This window comes from Equus caballus, chromosome 21 (assembly GCF_041296265.1).
Source record: "Equus caballus isolate H_3958 breed thoroughbred chromosome 21, TB-T2T, whole genome shotgun sequence".
NCBI classification, from domain to species: domain Eukaryota; kingdom Metazoa; phylum Chordata; class Mammalia; order Perissodactyla; family Equidae; genus Equus; species Equus caballus.
Window position 1 is genome coordinate 44,392,992 of NC_091704.1, and position 22,145 is coordinate 44,415,136.

Consider the following 22,145-nt stretch of genomic DNA (forward strand, 5'->3'; position numbering starts at 1 on the left):
CACATTAAAATATTTAAAAATCTCGTAATTAAAAACATTTTAATTTGGCAAAACTCAGCATTTTAGATTTAGTTGATTATGGAAAACTGTCTTCCCTTAGCCCCTAATTAACACCTCCTAAGCAAGGCCAGAGGGTGTAAAAGCCATTGTTATACGAAAGAATGAAATGGGACAATGGTAAATGGGTTGAAGAAAATAAGAAATGCTTTAAGAACAACATAAGTACAATTGCAAATGGCATTTCAATGTCAAGATTTGGTGGGGGGGAAGGGTAGGGATTGATCTAATAGAAGAATAGGAATGAATCAAAGATGTTAATATAAGTATGGGAGATATAAGTTTGTAGACAGGAGAAAGGAAATGGTTCCTCAAACGCTAAAAGATGCTTTAAATATAATTGATATAAAATGGCCAGTGAGATAAACAGATAATCAATCGTAGTGTTCACCCCTAATGGTGTTAATTTCAAATACTAAAAATTAAAATCATGTAACTTTCTCTTAATGAAGGAAATCTTGTTATAAATGCCAAAAAAGCAGCATTTATATGTAACAGAAAGATTTCTAAATCTTGACTGAGTTCACCTATTTCAAATACTAAGCACAAAAGAATATCAGTAAAATAAAAGCAAAAAATGTTTGGAAGTGGTTGGTGCTATTTAAATTGAGCTAACTGCATGACTCCAGTGTATATATTTAACTGGTTGAACTTGTATTTGCTTATTGTTTTCTTAGAGTCTATATACTTTTAATTAAGGATGCTCTTAGAGCATGTACATTATTACGTCTAACTGATGATTTGGTACCTAGTATACATAGGTGTATTTAGTTCCTATTTTTGAGGATTCTATGATGATCCTCCATTTACTTTTGTAGATCACAATGAGAAAGCAAGGGATGATAAAGCAATGTGAAAATTCTTCTTTTGTTAGTAAACAGGTGAGAGCTGAGCATAAATTATATGTTAACTCACCAAATGGCTGTAATTATATAAGCCTATCACATCATATAATCAGAGAAGGGTGAGAATCACAGTTATGTGTCTTAAAATGCCAAAACAAATATCTTTTTTTTTTTTTTTTTTTGATGAGGGAGATTGGCCCTGAGTGAACGTCTGTTGCCAATCTTCCTCTTTTTGCTTGAGGAAAATTGTTGCTGAGCTAACATCTGTGCCAATCTTCCTCTGTTTTTTGTATGTGAGACATTGCCACATCATGGCTTGATGAGTGGTGTGTAGGTCTGCACCCAGGATCTGAACCTGTGAACTCCAGGCAGCTGAAGCGGAGAGCGTAAATTTAACCACTATGCCATGGAGCTGGCTCCAAAATAAATATCTTTTTTAGCACATCATTTTGTGAACACTGCACACTTTTGGGTTGCAAATGCATTGGCAATTTAATGAAAAGCTAAACAAAAGTACACCCTTCATGGCAGCCCATTTGAATGTATCCTGGAAAAGTCAACTGTATGTATCCATAACTGCATTTCAATCTTTAATGAATTGGTTGCTATAGCAGCTTCTACATAAATCTAACTAAAATGCTTTTCAGAGCCTAGGATTTTCTTCTACCAACTATCAGTTACCTTAAAAATTATATCCCCCTTATTTCACAGAAATGGTTAAAATAGAAAAAAACCCATAAGTGAAATTAGGGTCAGGAAAAATACAACCTAAAGAAGGTGATCAAAACCAGGAGAGGGATTAGAAGGCAGATATTAAGACCTAGGTCCTTGCACAGATACTAAATCTGAGCCACGATTTGGATCTGAACTTCTGGACATCCAAAACAGAAAAGGAAATGTTATCACTTAGAGATGTTAATTATCTAACCACTCAAAGGAAGGACTGTTTTCCTGTTCTTTGATTCTGAACGAAAGTTCTCATCTGGGATTTCATATAGAGACCACTGAACGATGTAGTGGGCGTATTATCCCTTCAGAAAATATAATATTGGGTTACTATTGGTATAATGAAAGCTTTACCTCCACTTCTATGTTATGTTGTGGAGGAAGCTGAGGATATTATACCAACATGCTTATTCCTTGAAAGCAATTCCATCGGAGGCCCAAGAAAATATGGTTTCATATGCAGCTTTCTGATGGCATAGCACCCAATGATAACACCTACAATATCTACGATGAGTGGATATTCTATACATTAGACATTCTCTAAATTATTCCCCGCAAGCATCACTTTTCTCAGCAGGACCTTTGTTAAGTGCCAGGCTGCATTAAGATTAAGGTTATATTCTTTGGCAAGGGCCTATGGTCTACAAATGCCTGAGAAAAGTATTCAATGCACACTACTAAACAAATCTCACTATTTTTACTGAGACACTTATAAAATGCAGAATTATATTGAATCATATCCATCTTTATCTGCTGTACCTTTTCTTTTGAGTGAAGCTTCACCTTTCTTCCCTTTTCCTTCCTGAGAAGATTCTTGCTTACCATGCGGAGATTCTAGACAAAATTCAACACATAAGTATCATTGATGATTTTCTTCAATAGCCTGGGCTATGCGATTTGTAAGCAATCAAATGTTATTTCTCACAGATAAACAGTTACATTCGTAAACTGCATAAAATGACTCAGGTCTTCATTGTGAGTTAAAATTTACCTGAAGACAGACTATGGATTGAAACTTCTCGAATGAAAGCCCTGATGGCACTATTCTCTTTTGTCACACTGAGAATTTTAGTCCTGAATTTAATATCAACATTTGGTAGTGGATTTGATTGTGAGCTCTTTAACACAACATAGCTGCAGAGTTTTAAAAGTTAGTCACAAGTCCCTTTGAAGCATATCAAAATTTGGATGTACTTCAACTGAATGATACTTATGCAATAATACAACGGGATCTGTAATAAGAATGACACCAAAACACCTTGAAGAAGAGTTACTAACCACATCTTTTTGATATGGTGTATTCTTGAACTTCTCTTGACTCCACACTTGCGAGCCCTGTGACTTCTACATTTCCACTTCGCACTGACTATAACTTGTAATGCAAAGGCTGTTTTGGGTATATTTTCCTTGGAGTCCTTGAATTTAGTTCAGATATGTATTGGAAGGGGAAAATGGGAAACTGATGATCTAGAGATCAATAAGATGACCCAAATAATAAATTAGTCCCTTGAAAAAATTCACTACATTCCACATGATGCACTAAACAGGTTCAATCATTTTCTTCCCTTTTCCCTGGACTACAGTTTTCTTTTTCATTGGAAGGATGGACACATAGGGCAATTTAAATGCCTGTTTGACCTATTCTTTATATTTAGAAGTGATAGTTATAAGAATGTGTGAATACATAATACATATCACTTACATTTAAACATCTCAGATCCAACAACCAGGGTTCCGTAGAGATAAGACAAGTGAAAGACAAAAGATTAACCTGGAAACTTTGTTAACTTCTATAAAAGGATTTGTAACATCCAAATTCTTGACCATTAAACTAATAAATAAATAAATAAATAAATAAATAAATAAATAAGAAACAAACATTTGAATTAGCTGCTTTTTTAGAAATAAGCTTTAAAAACAAAGTCCAGATAAGCTCCTAGTTCCTTTAATAACAATACTCTGGGTAACCAACTACTTAACCAGCTCTAAACTTTAGCACAGACAACAGGGAAAAGAAAGTAAAAACAGAGATACTTAAGATATTGAATTTATAAAGTATTGTAGGGAAGTCTAATTTATGCTGGGGGCAGTACGTACTCTGTCCATTATATTTTAATCAGTTCCAAAATATATTCTGAAATCTCAAAAAATATTCGTAAATAACAGCATGGATAGTACTACTGTATTTTGTCCCCCTGAGAAATTTAGTTTTAAATTAAATTCTGACATTTGGTAGTGGATTTGATAATAAATCCTCTAAGGGCACATAACAGTGAAGTTTTTCAAATTTAATCCCAAGAGCATTTGAAGCAGATATAAAATGCAGAATCATATACAATGTAGAACGATATTTGGACAAAATGACTGTTAGTACTCAGTGTACTATGAGTCCTCTGCCTCCTCCTTTACCCAATTTCCAGGCTGATTTTTTTTTTGGTAAATTACTCCTCTTTTTTTTTCATCTCCACTTCTAAAGAAGATTGTAATTGGATATTTGAGTTGGGCATTTTCAGAAGCCTCAGTCCTTCAGTTCTGAAAATGTTATCTTTTGAAAAAAATTGTAAATTATTAATATAAAAACGAATAAACCTGCTGGAACCTCCCTCTCTAAATTGCTTAGCCAAGCTTCCCTGAGCTGTAAGGGCCTCCTGCCTGCTCTTTGCCCCATCAATGCCCACAAGCACTGGGATCTCCTTCCAATAATGCATTGCTGCTGGAAGGCAGTAATTAGGCCTCTGGAGATTAACCCTTCTAGACATTTTAAAGATCAGGCACTAGCCCTGCCCTTGGTGGAAAAAAGAGACAGATACCATAACTCTTTGAAGCAACGATAGCTTTATTATTCCCCCAACACACAGTATTCAGGAATACAATTTTAAATTTGCAAGCAAACTTTCAGAAACTTAAAGACTGAACTGTGTTATAAGCAGAAACACTAAAGATTGGTTTCAGGGAATGGGTCAAATATATAGACACTCCTCACTGTGAGCAGGCGGAGGCAGAGGAAGGGGAAGGGAGAGCCATGGCCAGAGGTTAAAGGCCTCTATTGGATAGCTCCAGGCTCCCGTGAGCCACTGTGAAAACTGTCTGCCCCAGGTCTAAATGGTATTTTAAAGATTTCCATTTTTTCCTCCAGACCTCTGTATCGGTTTTTTAAATTCCTAATAAGGTAGTGGGAAAAGGGCATGTATTTAATTCATGGCTTTGTGCATTACTGTTCATATGAAAAAAAAATTTTCTTAGAATTGGTATAGTTAGCCTTTAGTTAAGCTCCATTTTATTGGAATACAATGGTCGTTAATAGATCATGATATATGTTACTAAAGTCTTCAAATTTGTTTGTTTAATATAAATAAATTTAACTAAAAATATTCAGACCTATCTCAAATCTCCATAAATCAGAAAGATTATGGAATTTAGAAATGTAACCATGACACAATATTAAGAATAGCTAGGTGGACATGTGTACTGCACAGCCAGCCACTTATAAAGCTAAAACCAGAAACTAGAGCCACATTTGTTTCATGTACACAGCACCAAACTGGTACTGACATTCTACCAATATCATGCATTTCAACAACTGAACACTTTACTTTTGTCATTATATTCATTGTCTACCACTTAATGGCCCTTAGTGGTTAAGGATCTAGAAAGAACTTAAGCTAAAAAATATTCTCTACATAAACTCTTTATACATCTACATTACATATTATAAAATATGTTTACCGAGATGTCAGGTGCTTGTTTCTATCCTTTGATAATCACACAGCACTGAAGATGAACAGTTGCATATAAATTCTAGTCTCTAATGAATGCTGTTGATTTGTTCCCTTATTCTCGTGGACAATTGGCTATGCTAATTCTCATTTTCTTAAGATATTCTCACTCTTTACGTAAACCTAACTCTACAGTTCAGCATATATAGATGTCTGTCCTCTTGATCTGCCCTAAGTTCCTTCTGCTTATTCTCTGTGCCTTTCCTCTTCTCATCTGTGGCCTTATTCTAATCAGTAGATCTGAGTGTGAGGACTCCACTTCCCTCTATGCAGTAAAGCACCTGGGCTTTGTGACAACCATGCTATTAGCTACTCAGGGCTTTTCCACTTCCATCTGAGCATATAGCCTTGTTTCGTATGATTAAAGTGGCTGAGAAACTGAATGTAGATAAATGGACTAGTACCATAATTCATAATTCTCTTCTAAGTGAAAATAAGAAACTGGCAAACAGGATTATAAATCACTCTGTCAATCACCTGATGGTGGTTTTCCTTTTGCCGGAGTTTTTGAACGCTCTTGCTGAGGGTGGATTTCCTTCTCTCTTTCTGGTTCAGGAGGAGGAGGGGGAGGAGCAGCAGGAGAAGAAGGCTCAGTCAGGGAAACTTCTTTTTTCTCAGCTTCCTTTTCTTCTAACTTCTTTTTAACTTCAAAAGGATAAGAAAGGACTTTTATTAGGGACTCCAACACTTACTGTTTCACTTAAACTAAGATCAACCTAAAAAATATAAACTGCCCTTATTGATTTAAGGCTAAACTCATGTTTTAGGGCTCTCCCTTAAGTCATTCAGCCCTTAAAGCTAAGATTTTAAGCCTTTCTGCTTGGTTAGAAATACTGTTTCCCTTGCCTCTGACGGTGTTGTTGATGGGGATGAGGATGGGGGTGGGATGTGTGTATGTGTGTGTGTGCGCACACGCGCGTGTGTGTGTGTGTGTGTAGCAGGTAGAAAGGCTTGTTGAGGGGGTGACAAATTGAAGAGTAACAATCTAGAAGTAGCTAATGTAGTGGAATAGGAAAATAAAGGATTATTTCAAAATTTCTAGTGGAAAAACAAGGTGAAAAAAGTCTAGAGAAGATGAGGAGCAATGTGATAGAGGACGTGGAGGTGAGGAGGAAACGGAAGGGGAAGGAAATGCGCAGCACCAGCTTCTGTGAGTAAATACGTATAAAGCACTTATAATAATGCACAATACTCAAGTAAGTCTTAGCAATGCATTCATTCACGCAGCAACTACTTACTGAAACTGAACTGTGTCTTGAGGGAAAGGAAGGGACATGAAAATAAGGTAAAACTACTACTGATACTGACAACATGGCAAATAACACGAGGCACAGTTCTGGTTGCCGGAGAGACAACAGTTAAACGAAATAGAGAAAAATCCCTGGCCCTGTGAGGCTTGCATTCCAGGGGTGAGAGGCAAACCATAAACAAGGTGAATAAGTTAATTTATAGAGAAGTTGGAAGGTAATAAGTGCTATGGAGAAAATAAATGGAACAGAGCAAGGGAGATCAGGAGTGCTGTGGGCAGCTTTTAAAGTTTTAAATAGAATGCTGAGCAGGGTAGGCCCACTGAGAAGGTGACATTTGAGCAAAGACTTGAAGAGAGTCCAAGAGTGAGCCGTGTGGCTAATAGATGGAAGAGCATTCCAGGCAGAGGAGACAGTCAGCCCTGACCCTGGAGGGGCGCAGCATGGCTGGTTCGTGTTTTTCTAGGCTCCTATTACTGTTACATTCCTTTGCCTTTCATGGTTCAGGTTCATCTTCCTGGCAAACCTTCCTGCCCTCCCTGGCCTTCCCAGCCTCCATGCTAGAAATGGCCACTGGTCACTGACTGACTGTACCACTGCCAATGAATGCTTGCCCTCTTGTATGGCTACTTCTCTTCTTTCCCCTCTCAATTTGTCGTGGTTTTTTAATATTCCATCAACATTTATTAAGCACCTTTGAGATCCAGAAACTGGATAAGCTTTGAGGAAACAATATGATAAAAGTAAAGCATGGAAAAAAGAGAAATGTAAATAGACATGTCAATGTAAAAGAGACTATGAGAAGCTTTGGCTGTTTCTTTTTATACATATTCTCTCTGTCCTTAGGTTATTCTTTTCAATTCACCAAGCAAGAAAGCTTCATTCTATTAGATACTTTTTCAAAGTAGAAGTTAAGGGTTTTTTTCTGATTATAAAATTAATATATAATTATTGTTTAAAAAAACATCCAGCAATTTAGACAAGTAGAAAGGGAGATTGGCTGTTAAATCTTTTTGTCTTTCTCCTTCCCCCACCAAGTATTGTACAGACTTCAGATTCTTTTCTGTGCATATAGATTTAATACACAGACATACTTTTAAAAACAAAAATGAGACTATTCTATATATAAACTGCTTTTTCCTACAAAAAAGTATATTATGGTCATTTTAGCACATCAGAATATATATAGAAGTACCACATCCTCATATGTTTTTAAAAGTTAATCGGGATGTTTAACACAGAGTACTGGGCTAGATAAATGTTTATTGTTTTAATGATAAAATATTTGTTAAAGTAATTAGCTGATTGGAATGTAAATCTTAAATAAGTGGCAGTTGAGTCTGCTAATGTAATTGGTGATTAGAACGTAAAATCTTTAGGAAAATGTGGAAGTGAGTCTGACAGCCGGCAAAAACAAACTGATTCCAACTTGTCGATGTTTGACGCTACAGCTTAGAATCAGTTTGGTTTTGCCTCCCAACCAACACTCTGTAAGATTGCTGTGAGAGTTTTCTTCCCTCCTCTCAGACTACTTTGTCAAATAACATGTTAAACCTCTTAAATAATATGTGGATTGGTTTGGGTTTTGTCTGAAAGCTTCACATGGGTGTTCTTGGGGAGCAGACATTTAGATGGCGGAGCTGGTCTTTATGAGTGTGAGCTCGTGGATCGCCATGGTGATTGTGGGTTATACATACCAGGTGCTATTTTGGTGACAGTTGACTGATATATTACGGTAGTTAGGTCCTATATCTAGTGATAGGAGACAGCATGCTATCAAGACAATTTTAGAATCCTTGTGATATTCTTAACTTTGATCATTTTTAAAAATAAATTAATTAATTAACAATGGAATACTACTCAGCTATCACCATTTTTTACTATATCAAGAAACTGCAGTTGCCAATATAATTAGGGGTATTTGGTAAACAAAAGAGAAATATTTTTTTCTCAAAGGTAAAATCTCAGTTGAAGTGTGGCACTGGCAGTGCATGAGCTTAATATTACTTTTATTTTTTATTTTTACGTATTTCTTTTTGAGAAAGATTAGCCCTGAGCTAACATCTGCCGCCAATCCTCCTCTTTTTGCTGAGGAAGACTGGCACCCATCTTCCTCTATTTTATATGTGGGATGCCTGCCACAGCATGGCTTGATAAGCAGTACACAAGTCCACACCCAGGATCCAAACCAGTGAACCCAGGGCCACTGAAGCGGAGTGCACAAACTTAACCACTGTGTCACGAGGCTGGCCTGGCTTAAGATCACTTTTAATAATAAATCCCAAAAATACTATGAAAAGTTAATGAGCATTTATTATTGGTTAGATGAAGGAGGTCAGGATGGTTCACAATGCGGGTGAGATATACCCCAGAAGTAGGTTTATAAATAAAGAGTTAATAATCAGTAAATTAATACCAACACAGGAAGATTTGGGGGAAATAAATTGCTTACTGTTTCCAACCTAAAGGAAGAATTCACTGTTTCCTTATAATGCTGAGGTTAACAGATTGAAATCTTTACCCTTCTCTACAATATCTAAAATTTTAACTCTGTTATTTTTTTTACATGAAACAATACTTTCAGCGAGATGACCTCTTTTGATTAAATTAAAACAAAGAGAGAAAAATCTTTTATTTATAAACATTTGCAGCAGAAAGCTAAAATCAGAGGTAGAGACACTTGTAAACACTACAGTGCAACCAGACTTTCATTTCCTCCTAAACTCATTAAAACCACACATTTTAGTTACATAAACTCAAAATCACAAAGAAATGTAATTACCTTTATTCTCTTTTTTCATTATTTCAGTCATAAACATTTCCTTTACTTTTTGGCATAAAGACTCTTTATCTACTTCAGCATTGATTTTTATCAAAATATTTTCTGGCTCTGTATACCATTGCTCCAATAAAGGCCAGTTGTCCAAGAAGCCTACAATTCTGTAAAATCAAAATATTGGATGAATATGACATCCTGTCTGAAATATTTGTGCAACATTAAGTATGATTTATCTGATCTGCATAATGAAAAAATAGGCTGCCAATATGGTTAAATCTGAAAAAAACAACTTGAAATCTAGAGGCAGTGGGATATTATTCACTTTAAAGAAGAAATTACTTAATGCTATCAAGACAGATCTTTTGAGATATATGAACGAGTAAAAGAAGATTTGAAAATGCCACCGTTTCAGTAAACTTTTAGTGCAAGTTCAGTTCTGTAAGTGGAAATCTAAGGAAACATCACTTGCACTCAGAGCAGAATAATCTGAGCACGCTTCTGATGGTAGCTGCAGCCTGAGCCACCTAGGTCATCTTCTTTTTCTTAGAGACAGAAATTAAAGACATCTTTGAGTAAGTGCAGCTGGTTCAGACTTATTTGGTTTACTCAAATATATTCTTGGAATGATTCTTGAAACTTTCTTGTCTTCTTTGAGAGTAAACAGGCTTAATGTAGCTCAAATTACTCATCCCTGGCTCACTTCATATTTTTAGATTTCTCAGAGTTTCATAAAACTGTCTAAATTTTCTTTTCCAATGAGCAAATTGCATATAACTAAAAGAATGAGGTTTTTTTGTAAGCGTAACTTCATTTAGGCAAAATAGCCGTAGTTTTAGAACTACAATCAGTAGTGTCATGCCCAGCTCTTCGAAATGCCACCGTCTTCACTGGCATTTGCTGAATGAGGGCTGAATTAGGATTCCGTATAATGAATTTGTAAATTCACGGAACCATAAAGGGAAGCATTGCCTGATTTAATTACTTTCTTCCAAGACTATGATGACTTGTGCTCTGAATATGGAAGGTAGCACACAAATATTTCACTCAATATCAAAGCTACTTAGTTTTGTTTTACCTGTAAAAGACTGAATGCTAGGAAATAAGTCTTTTTTTCTAGCTCTGATGATTCCAAAGTGACTAATTGTTAGTTTGTTCAAATGGCAAGAAACAAGAAGCAGGATGTTGAGTTTTAAACTAACCTATGGTGTATTTGGTCTCTTAAATTCTGGTCCTCATCCATATCTTGGTTAGCAGCTACACGCTGATTGATATCTTCACGAGGAGTCTCACTTGAAAGTGCTTCAGCTATGATATCAAAATTACTTAATTAAATAATTTACAAACCACTCAAAGTTACAGCCATACAATTCTTAAATGTTTTTATACATATGGTATTTTATATTCACAGAAAACTTGTGAAGTAGGATTGTGATTCTATAATTGACCCCAAATTGCACAGTTCATAAATGGCAGAGAAGGGATTTTATTCCAGTCAATATAACTCTAGGCTCTGGACTTCTTTTTAATTTTTAAACCATGTATTGAATTATACCTGCCAAAACAAATGCATAATAGAATATACAGTAGTCCCCCCTTATGGTTTCCCTTGCCACAGTTTCAGTTATGCACAATCAACCAGGGTCTGGAAGCAGATGATCCTCCTTCTGATGTATCATCAGAAGGTCAGTAGTAGCCTAACTCTAAGTTACAATGCCTACGTCATTCACCTCACTTCATCTCATCACGTAGGCATTGTATCATCTCACATCATCACAAGAAGAAGGGTGAGTACAATACAATAAGGTATTTTGAGAGAGAGAAACAACATTCACATAATTTTTATTATATTGTTATAATTATTCTATTTCATTATTATTGTTGTTAATCTCGTACGTGCCTAATTTATAAATTAAACTTTATCATAGGTATGTATGTATAGGAAAAAACATGGTATATATAGAGTTTGGTACTATCCATGGTTTCAGGCATCCAATGGGGGTCTTGGAACGTATCCCCTGCAGACAAGGGGGGCACTACTCTACAGCCCAATGACCTCACAAACTGAAAACAGTTAGCATCCAGATCAAGAAACAAATATTATCAGCCCTGGAAGCCCCCTCATGTTTCTTTTCAATCAACATCAGTCACAAAGGTTAACCACACAGAGCCTATACTCAAAACTTCTCTGTACCTCTCCCCGTATTATGAACCCTGCTGCTTCCTCTCAGGCCAGCCAACAGCCCAAGGCACTGTCTAAAAACCCAGGCAGGCCCTACTATTCCATTCTGACACAGTCTTATGCTCCCATATTGGCTTTTCCCTCTCCTTAGTCCTCCCTGGTCTTCTGCCTCTTGACTTTGAGTCTGGTCCATTACTCCCTGCCCAGCCCTGACTGGACTGATGTTCAACCTTTGAGCTCACTGGCTTTGGATGGAGGCTGCTTTCCTGCCATGCTGTTCTTCAGGCTTTTATATGGATCCCAAGCATTGCAGGACGGTATGCTGCACCCAATCCTAGTGACTGGGCTCCCACACCCCAGCCCACGCCTCAGGACTCCAGCTCCCCACCGTCTGGGAGGAGGGTAGTACAGCACCTTTATCTGAAAATCTGTCCTCTTTTGGCTTGTGAGACACTGCTTTCCCTGGATTTCTTTCTCTCTCCCTAGCTGCTGCTTCTAAACTATTCTTTTGTTCTCCTCATTAAATTTTGTTGTTTTCTTGGGTGTCATCCTGGGTCTTTTTCAAAATATATTTTTCTTCCTAGATGATTTCTCTCACCTTCAAATCCTTAACTTTAGTACACACTTCCCTTCTGATATCTAGACCCATTTATAGAACTGTTCTCTAAACATCTTAGCTCAAAAGTCCAACAGGCACTTCAAGCTCAATTTGTCCCTAAAGAAACTCTATGCATTTCTTTCCATATTCTATATGCGAATGATATCATCATTCTGAAAGTTGTGCAGGTTAGAAACTTGAAGTCATCTTGTTCTCCCTGTACTATATCCCGAGCCCAGCTGATCACTAAGTTCTGTAGTCTGCCCCCTAAATTCTGCTTGAAGCTGACTCTTCCTACTTTGCCTCTTATAATTGTCTTGATACTTGTCATTTTTCAGATAGTAATAGTTTTCTAACTCATTTCCCTGCTTCCAACCTCACTTCTCTTCCAGTGTATCCTCCACACTGCAGCCAGAATGACCATAATAAAAGGGATAACTAATTGCATTAAATCTCAGCTTTAATATCATTCAGTGACTTCACATGGCTTCAGGACAAAGTTCAAACACCTTAGCTTGGGGCAAGCCTCTTCAGCTGACCCTCGCCTACTCTCCAGGCTCATTCCTGCCACTCCTCTATACCTTGCTGCCTTTCAGCCCTACTGAGGTACTTGTTGTTCTCTAGATGGATCATGCTTACCTGCCAAGTCTTGCAAAGGCATTTCTGTCTACCTGCCTCCTTATCTTGGCCTGGTTAACCTCTTCCCATGCTGGGCACACCTATTATAGCACATAACTGACTATATTATAATAATCAGCTTACTTTTGTTTCCTCTCACACAACATTGTCAACTACTTGAGGTTAGGCACTTGCCCTTCATTTCTATGTTATCAATTCCTGGCACATTAGAAAAATTAGATAAGCATTTACTAGAGGCACCATTTTAGCTTCCATCACCTTTACCAGTGCTATCCAATAAAACTTTCTGAGATGATTGAAATGTTCTATATCACTACTGTCCAATATGGTAGCCACTAGCCATATGTGTACATGAAATGTGGCCAGTGTGACTGAGGAACTGGATTTTTAACTTATTCATTTTAATTAATTTAAATATCCGTCATGCAGCTAGTGGCTGCCATGTTGGACACACAACTTATAGTGTAACCCCTTGGTTACAACTCCTTATCTACAACTTCCACTAGACGTTTTGAAGGCAGGATTCATTTCTTCTTTATTACTCTATCACCAGTGCCTAGCACAGTGTCTGGCACTTAGCAAGCATGCAATAAATAACAGGTGAATATGTGAATGAGCAAGATATTTTAGCAGAATAGAGTTCCATCTGTCCAAAATGGCTTAGGGTGGGTCTTGCTTTAGATGAGGAGAGCAAATTGGTAAAATGATCTTTCAAAGGCCATCCAAATCTTATATCCTACAAAAGAAAAATCTTAAGATATGAAAAAAGAACACAACTTAAAATACTTGAATATGAAAGCTGCAGATTGACTTTCAAAGTTGTGGACATATTTAGCATACTCATTTCTGACCAAAACAAGTAAGAACTATAAAATCAATGATTTAATACTAGTTTTCATGGTTTAAATGGCCCTAATCTAGTAGTTGACTCAGTTCACTTCAGATCTAGAAATATTCAATATTAGAAACATATGATAAAAAGAAAAAATCACACTGTACTTTAATAGTAATTTCTGAGAGTAAATAAGATTATGTGTATAAAATTTGAGATAGAAGAAACTCTCCCTGGAATAGTGGAGAAAGGGCATTTTTAAGTCTAGCTACAAGCCAAGGGCCTAGAATTAAGATCATCAAACTATTTAGATGCTAATATCAGCTTTCACAAATTTGCCAGAATCATTTGTCATATAATTTTGATAGGGAATTGAAAGAATTTAACCTGGATTGAGTTGGATTTCTTGAAAAATTCTTGCTAATTGATTTCCTTCTATTTTTGAATCACACAACAATATGTTTCCAATGGAACCCCAAGAGGTAGACAAACTTTCTGGGGACTTTGTAGGGTTATAATCAGCTCTCAGGGATGCTCTCACCCACAGGTCTATGTGTGCACTTTATAATAATATCCACTTTCAAGTCAAATTGATCTTGAGTTTAGGGCCCTGTTCTGCCACCAGATGGCCACAAATTGGCAGCTTTCTCAGCCAATCATCAGTTATCCCTCAATGGGAATGCTGAACAAGCAGAATCATCACTACCATCAGCATAGCTCCTACTCCCTTGTATGAAGAGAAGTAAATTCTCCCTTTTGAAATTTGATGGACAGTGCCCAGTTTAAACTACTGGGCTCAACAGCTTAAGTAACATGAAATGGTTTTGTCATTTTATTTAAGTAAACAATGAAAGGAAGATCTCAAAATTACACAAACTCAAAATAAGGATGAATGTGACCTTGGACAAGTCACGTGCTCATGCCTTAAATTCCCATCTATAAAGGCATTGGAATAGATGATCCTGTAGGTCTCTCCCAGCTCTGAATGTCATCTTATTAGTAGCAACAGCAGTAATAAAAGAATGATAAATGTTACCATTTGTTAAATGGCAGTTTTTTAAAAAGGAAAAGACAAGACTCAAATGTAAAATGACATCATTTAACTCTTCAATTAATGAGAGAATCAGTAAGATGTTACAACCAATCCAAATGAGAATCTGAACAACAGACACATTTGTAGGCAATCAGGAATGTTGAAATAAATGTTACTAGATGAAAAACTGGTTACCATGTATAGAGGAATGTAATACTTGGAATCAAGTTTTCAAAAGTGTAGAAATTAATTGTATCTTGATTGAATAAAATTCATTTGCATGTCTGTGGTCAAGACTCATTGGAATCACTATCAGTTTCCTACAATTTACAGAGTTATAGAAGAGCTGAGTCAAAGCCAATGAAAGCACAACCTCTACGGAATCAGATATTCCAGAGGGTCCAATAGATAATACTCAGCCTATTGTTGAAAGGATATACAACAATCTTTTGTTCATTTCAAAGTCTTCCACAATTTTTCCTGATGTAATTAGTAGACAGTTATTGTTATGGACCTAACATAGATAACTGTTATGTATCTATCCTAAGAGTTTAACACTTACATCAATTAATACCTGTGATATAAGAAGAAATATATATATTTGCTCTCTGTCTCTGGCTCCTGACACAGAGCTCCAAAAACCCTTGTAATTTCCCAAGTGATAGGGGTGAAAGTAGCATCTTTTGTTATTCATCTAATAAGCCCCTTTCAACCTTACCTGAGTTTATACTAATGAGGCAACTCTTGGAGGGTGGAGCCTGTTTGTCACAGGAACAAACCTACTGATTAGAGGGCCGAGGGCTGAGTTAACCACCAACAGGAAATGATTTAATCAATCATGCCTTCATAATGGAAACTCCATAAAAACTCCAAAGAAATGGTTTGAAGAGCTTCCCCCAAAACTCCAAGGGGACAGAAACTCCTAAGCTTGGGACTCTTCCAGACCTTACCCTACATACTTCTTCATCTGGCTTTTCATTTGTATCCTTTATGATATCCTTTATAATAAACCAGTAACAGTGAGTCAAGTGTTTCCCTGAATTCTGTGAGCCATTATAGCAAATTATCAAACTGGAGAAGGGGTCATGGAAACTCCCAATTTTGTAGTCAAGTTAGACAGAAGTAGGTGTAACCTGGGGATCCACGACTGGAGACTGGTATCTGAAGTGGGGGGAAGTCTTGTGGGGCTAAGTCCTTAACCTGTGGAAATCTGTGGTAACTCCAGGTAGTTAGTGCCAGAATTGGATTAAATTGTAGGATGCCCAATTGGTGTCTTCCAAGAATTGGAGAATTGGGTGGTGTGGAAAATCCACACATTTGGTGTCAGAAGAGTTGCGAGTAAAGAAACAGTTTTCCTTTGATATCCATAACAACACAATGAGGCATTCTATTATATAGATTGTGGAACTAAGGTTAGAATAATGAAGTACCTTTCCCAGGTCAAACATCTCATAACTCAGAAAGTGAGGGCTCAAGAATATATGCTTTTATCCATAAATATTTAATTTATGGAATAAAGTAATATTTTCATTTCAATGATGAAAAGAAGTTAAATAAACCATGAATTTTGGCAAAACTATTCAACTCCACCATGTGAGGACTCCAGCCAACTGATACTTGCTCCTCAGAGTTCACACACAGTTCAAGGGAAGGATGGTACCAGATCCTTGCACAAAGCACAGAAGTGGTCTATGCCCTTCACTAGGGTGACCCACTAAGCTGTACTAGATAGCCACAAGAAGCTCCTTCATGCTTCAAAGTCTCAAAAAGGGTCCCTCTCTGCCAGAGGAGCGGCTAAGTTGATGGAAGGGTTCAGTGAGATGCTTGCAGTTGCCACAGAATTCCCTGCTAGTTCCATGCTTGGCCTGCGGTGCTGAAAACTGACAGTCAAAGCAGGAGGCAACTGTGCTCTGCTAGATTATTCTTTGGAAGGCTGAAATGGATTCTTTATTACTCACTTATAATTGTAAATGCAAATATTCACTGATTCAGTCAAAGAACAAATAAAGAACACTGAATTGTAAACAAGAATAGCAGCAGAAGGAAAAAGTGTCCAGCTTACCCATGATGTCATTCATACGATCTAGTGAAGAATTGTCTGAAATGTCTAATAACATGACGAAATCAAATGCAGAAGGGGGAGGAGGCACTTCTTTGGAAGCTGTAGGATCAACAGCCAATGTGGATATTTGTTTTTTCTTTTCCTCCAGTTCTATGAGGTTTCTGTCGTAGCCGGTGAGAGCTTCCTCCAGAAGCTTTGCTTGGTTTAGTGTCATTGGAAAACCATCGAGGACCCAGCCTTGATCCAAAGGTATCTGACTGAATTGAAAAGGACAAACCATTAACATTTTGATAGACCCAATCTATCAAAATAATAATACAGTGAATCTTGCCTTTGTCTTTCTTTCAATTCACAATAACCTCCTTCTGCATGAATTTTATTACTTTTTATCTAAAATTAGGCTTACTAGTGCACCATAATCACTCCCTTGCTTAAAATCCTTCTATGGGTCTCTGCTGCCCTCCAAATCTAGTCTGGAGGCCTGAACGTGGTATTTAAAACTAACTGGCCCCAACTTACTTCCCCATAACCTCTTCTCTCACACAATTTTGAACCATTTACATCAAACAAACTAATCTCCTCACTGTTATATGAGTACGAATTGCATTTTGTAGCTTGTGTTCATAGGCTGTTCCTCCTCTGAACCTGTTTCCTCACATGTACAGTGAGACAACATGACACACCTCACAGGATAGATGCGAGGATGAACTGAAATGACGCATTTTAGGAACCCAGCAGAGAGCTGAGCATATAGTGGATACTCACATGGCCAACCTGGAGGATTCTTCTACCTAACCCAATCCAGCATGGAGTCTTTAAACCACCTGATCTGAACTCCTCTCTCATTCACTTCATCATACATCATATTCCTTGACTTAGAAAAATTCGAGTCTTCTTTACCTCAATTCGATTATAAGTTGCTGAAGGATAAGGCCCACTTCTTGAGGTTTTACCCTCAGTGCAGCATCCTCTATAGACAATGGGTGCTCCAAGAATTATCACTTTAGTTCTTTAAATTGGAAAATGTGAAAAGGGCATAAACTCCAACTTTGCTCTTCTAAACCCCTAATTTACGCAAAATTGAGATTTTGGTTTTTGGATTAAGTTATGATTTCACTTATTTCTCTGTTAGAACTCATATTAAACAATAGAATCCCCTTCCCAAAGGTTTGTAAGTCTGCTTTGGTGCCTGCATGTGACCCTTCTGAAAGTGTGGCAGGGAGGGAGGGGAAAAACTGTACTTTAGAGAGGTTTTATCACTTGTCCCAAGTCACAAAACTGCAGATGACCCCAAACTCAGTGATCCCTCCACAGCATCAGCTGCCTTCAGGTCACTGCCTCTATTTCCCCCATTAGCCCAAGAAGAGCAGGAAAAGAGCGCATTTTGCTTTTATAACTTGTCCAGAGCTTGGTAAAGCATTCTGCATAGAATGGGTTTGTTGATTCATTGGCCTAAAATAGAGAAGTTTCTTGAGCACCTCACCAGGTCTGGGTGACCTCTTCTCCCACCACAGTTTCACGAGCTACTTCAGAGGGAGGAAGAGGTCAGGGTCACACTTGCTCAGCTGGAGTGTGAGGATGCCGGGCAACGAGTGAAGAGACCTGGGCTTTGACCCTGGCTACACCACTAACCAAATATGTGACTGAATTGTCTTACTGAACTGCCACGCACCTCCTTTCGTCACTGAAAAAGGATGGATTTGGACTAGATGAAAGGATTTCAGACTAATGATAGTGCTCGAAAGGTGCCTCAGGGTCAATGAGGATAGTGGTGGGAAAGTAGTGAAGTTCTGAAGGTCGAGGGTAGATACTCCAGCCTCCACTGAAACCAAAGCTAAGCTCTGTTTATAGCTGATACTTTTCATATACAATTTTCTTTGAACAAGGAGTCCCATGGCTAAACCATGTTTTATGCCAGTTCTGAGAATGTTACAACTAACAGAGTGAGATCCCCTTCAGCTCTGAGGGTAGTGTCCCTGTGGCCCAATTTCTTCAGTGTTGCATTCAAAGGGTAAATTGGTCCAAGATACGTCACAACTAGGAGGCAACTTAAATCTTTAATGAGATCTCTTGAAACACTAAAGAGGGAGTCCATTCCAGACACACAGTAAAACTTCTCTAAAAGCTCCTTTCCTCACCTCTTTCGGTCTTAATGTTTCCCACACAGCACAGCTACCTCAATTGTATTTCCTCACCCACTCTAAGCTCTCCAAAACTCTTTCATAAGAGCCTTTTTGAGTCTTTTTTCCATCCTTCTCAGTCACATCTCTTTATTATATGGATCAACTGAGCCTCTCTGGCTTCTTTTAATTTCTCCTTTTTCTGTATTACAAAGGAAGGCTGAGGAGAATCCTTTCTCCTTACGAAGGCAGGTACCTGAGGGTTACTATAAACATTCAATAAGAACATGATTACCCTTCGACCTTGTTCCCAACACAGATACAGATGAAAAGAAGTTAACCTTGTCAATTTGCTGTTTCTTGTGACTCAAGGGTCAAAAGATTTATGAGCTTGTTTTGCAGAAGAAAAAGAATGCCTTTAAGGAAGTTATGATCACCAGATAATGAGCCCCCAGCTGCCCTTGATGCCCAGAAGTCTGGTTGCCCAAGGGCTTATCCGGAGTGAAAGAAACACAGACTTCCCCTTTGTTTTTCTAAAACTCCTCCTCCCAAGCCCCTTAGCTCTCTAATGACTCCCTGCTTTTTTCTTTGAGAAGGCAGATTTTAGAGAACTTATCCTCCTGCCTTCCCATTTTGGCCAATTCAGATAAACCTTTCTCCATCTCCAAGCACTGGTGTCTCAGTGATTAGCTTATTGTGCATCAGGCACACAAACTTGAGATTAACAGATTCAGTATCACTTAGAAAGGAGAAAGGGAGAGATTATAAAATTATAGCCTATTTTGATTTTTCCTTTACCCCCATCACACATCATCTCTGTGCTATGCTTATATGTTATTCCTTGCCTGTGCAGCCTCTACTTTCTCTTTGCCTTCCTACCCAGCACAGCCCAGCCTTTGGATCCCTGGGTTTACTTCCTCCTCTGAAACACAAAATGAGGAAGCACATTGGCCTGTGACCAGACAGTTAGGATTTCTTCCCTCCATCATCTGTCCCTTGGCTTTTCTAAGTATCTGACTTCTCTTTGAATTCCCCACACAGAATAGAACCTGACCTGAATCCACATCTAGGTGAAAGAAGTCATGGTTGGTAAAGATGAGGAAGTGAAATATAAGCACGTAAATCATAAAGTCTATCTTTATCTTGCTGTATGTTTTCTGATGTAGAGGAGAAGTATTCATTAGATACTAAAAAAAAAAATTTCTATATTATTCTTTATGTACCTCTATTGGTAAAGAATATACTAAATAGATACAACAAATAATACATACTTAATAGCATTTACCATGATGCTAACTAGCAACATGTCAGAAATGCTCTTTCCTTTCTTCAGCAACTGTTCTGACTTTGCACCAAGCTGAGCACGCACAGTGAGCTGTGAAAACAAACAACAAATGGGACAGTGCAGCTATTTTATAAGTCAGATTCAAAATATTTGGAAGGAAAACAAAATAAAATGGTCATGCTCTGTGGTGACGGCACTGATCATGTAGCAAAGTTCGGAAGTCAACCAAGCCTTTGAGGAAAATGTGTGTGCAGATTTTGAGGCCCCTCCTCTGTGACTCCCTCCCTTCCAAGATCTTCCTCTTTCAATTTCAGCTGCTCTGGCATCCCCAGACTTCATCTTCTAATACCTTAACTCAAAGAGACTGAGGCTTTCTGCTTGAGTTCTAGCCCTTCATGCCATGTAGCAAGCGTGTCCCCGGGGTTACCTGTATAAACATGGGTCTTGTCCACTGAAGTTTTCTTCTGTCCGTGGTCAAAGGCCATACATTTTCTGCCTGGTTTTTGCTGCTTGCTTGTTTGGCTGCTTTGTTTTTTTTTTTTTTTTTTTTGGTTTTTTCTTTTTTTTTTTGCTGCATGCTTTTGGCCCTCAGATAGTTAGCTTTTCTATTTTGTCCAACATTTATAATGTTATCTGTAGGAGGGCTAGCCAAAAAAGCTACTCCATATTAATAGGAACATCCCTAGTGCATATTCTTTACTCAGCCACCAGAGTGAGCATTTTATAAGTCAAACGATATTATATCTCTACTCAAAACCCTGCAAACTCTCCTCTTTTTACTTCAAATGTCCTAATCATTGCCTATAAGACCCTGGCTGACCTGATTCTTCTTCTTTCCCTCTCATCTCAGTAACCTCATCCCTTACTACCCTCCCACCCCACTGGCCAGGCACCTCTCTGCCTCATGGCTGTTGTCCAGCCATTCTCGCTGCCTGAAATGTTTCCCCAGGTCCAGTAGGCTGATTCTCCCAATTTTCTTTCAATCTTCTTAAATCTCACTTTCTCAAGGAGGTCTACCTCATTTAACATGACAAACTTCCCTCTTCCCTGCCCTCATGGCCTGTGTTCCTGATCCTCCTTACTCTATTCCACTCCACTTTTTCTTCACTCATGGCATCTTCATCATCTAACAGATCATATAATTCATTTATTTATGTGTTTGTGGTTTATTATCTGTCTCCTTCTATCAGAAGGTAAGCTCTATAAGGTCCAGGAAGCTGTCTTTTTTGTTCAGTCAATATCTCAAACCCTCACAAAAGTGCACAGAACAAAGTATGCCCTTTGAATTGAATTAAATATGGAATATAGGGGATTTGTAACTCAATAAATGTAAGCATAAAAATATATTTATCCTTTCTGCTAATTTAAATTTTAAATACATAGAGTGAAAATGCTACGTCCCCGTTTATCGTTTTCTCTAAACACATTTCCCTCCCTGCTGGTTGTCAGGTTTACAGTTTGGTGTATATCCTTCCAAAACTCTTTCTATCTTTAAGCAGTTTTTAAGTTTAAAATACTATAAAATTATTTTCCGTGATAAAATGCATATGAAAGTAATCAAATGTAATACAAATAAAGTAAATGAAATCCCACTTCACTAATCTGGACATTCTATTTGATGACAAAAAAAAATATTCCCACTTATAGTAACGCAACACTATATATGGAAATACTAGTTTCCATTAGAAGAAATAGTGAATGAATTGTTGTGAACATTTTCTTCAGAGATTAATAAAAAAATCTGTAGAGTCACCAATAAGGCTAAGGATAAATTCCAGAAAATTCTTTAAAGATAAAGAGAGTATGAAAAAAAGTAAATTAAGTATTAAAGAAAAAAATATAAATTTGGCATAAATTTAAAATTAAAAAAAAGCATGTGTTATCTTTCTTACCTGGCGAAACTTAATAGCAACTTCCACTTCTCTAGATACAAAGAATGTTAAAAATGTAAAGAATATTAAGTAAAC

The 22,145-nt window shown here is 37.5% G+C and overlaps 1 protein-coding gene across 21 annotated transcripts in view; it reads right to left on the reverse strand.

Annotated features, from left to right (window-relative positions):
- The window catches only part of SPEF2 (sperm flagellar 2), a 176,273-nt gene that overhangs the window by 75,644 nt on the left and 78,484 nt on the right, over positions 1–22,145 (reverse strand). For all 21 annotated transcript variants that reach the window (XR_011430174.1, XR_011430173.1, XM_070245930.1 and 18 more), the window contains 6 exons: positions 20,165–20,268; positions 16,774–17,030; positions 10,630–10,735; positions 9,434–9,591; positions 5,882–6,049; positions 2,388–2,462 (listed from right to left, as the gene is read on the reverse strand). Coding sequence is in view for 19 of the 21 variants with exons in the window: in XM_070245930.1 (XP_070102031.1) it covers positions 2,388–2,462; positions 5,882–6,049; positions 9,434–9,591; positions 10,630–10,735; positions 16,774–17,030; positions 20,165–20,268 (868 nt within the window). In the remaining 2 variants the exon portion in view is untranslated. The remainder of the gene's footprint in view (positions 1–2,387; positions 2,463–5,881; positions 6,050–9,433; positions 9,592–10,629; positions 10,736–16,773; positions 17,031–20,164; positions 20,269–22,145) is intronic.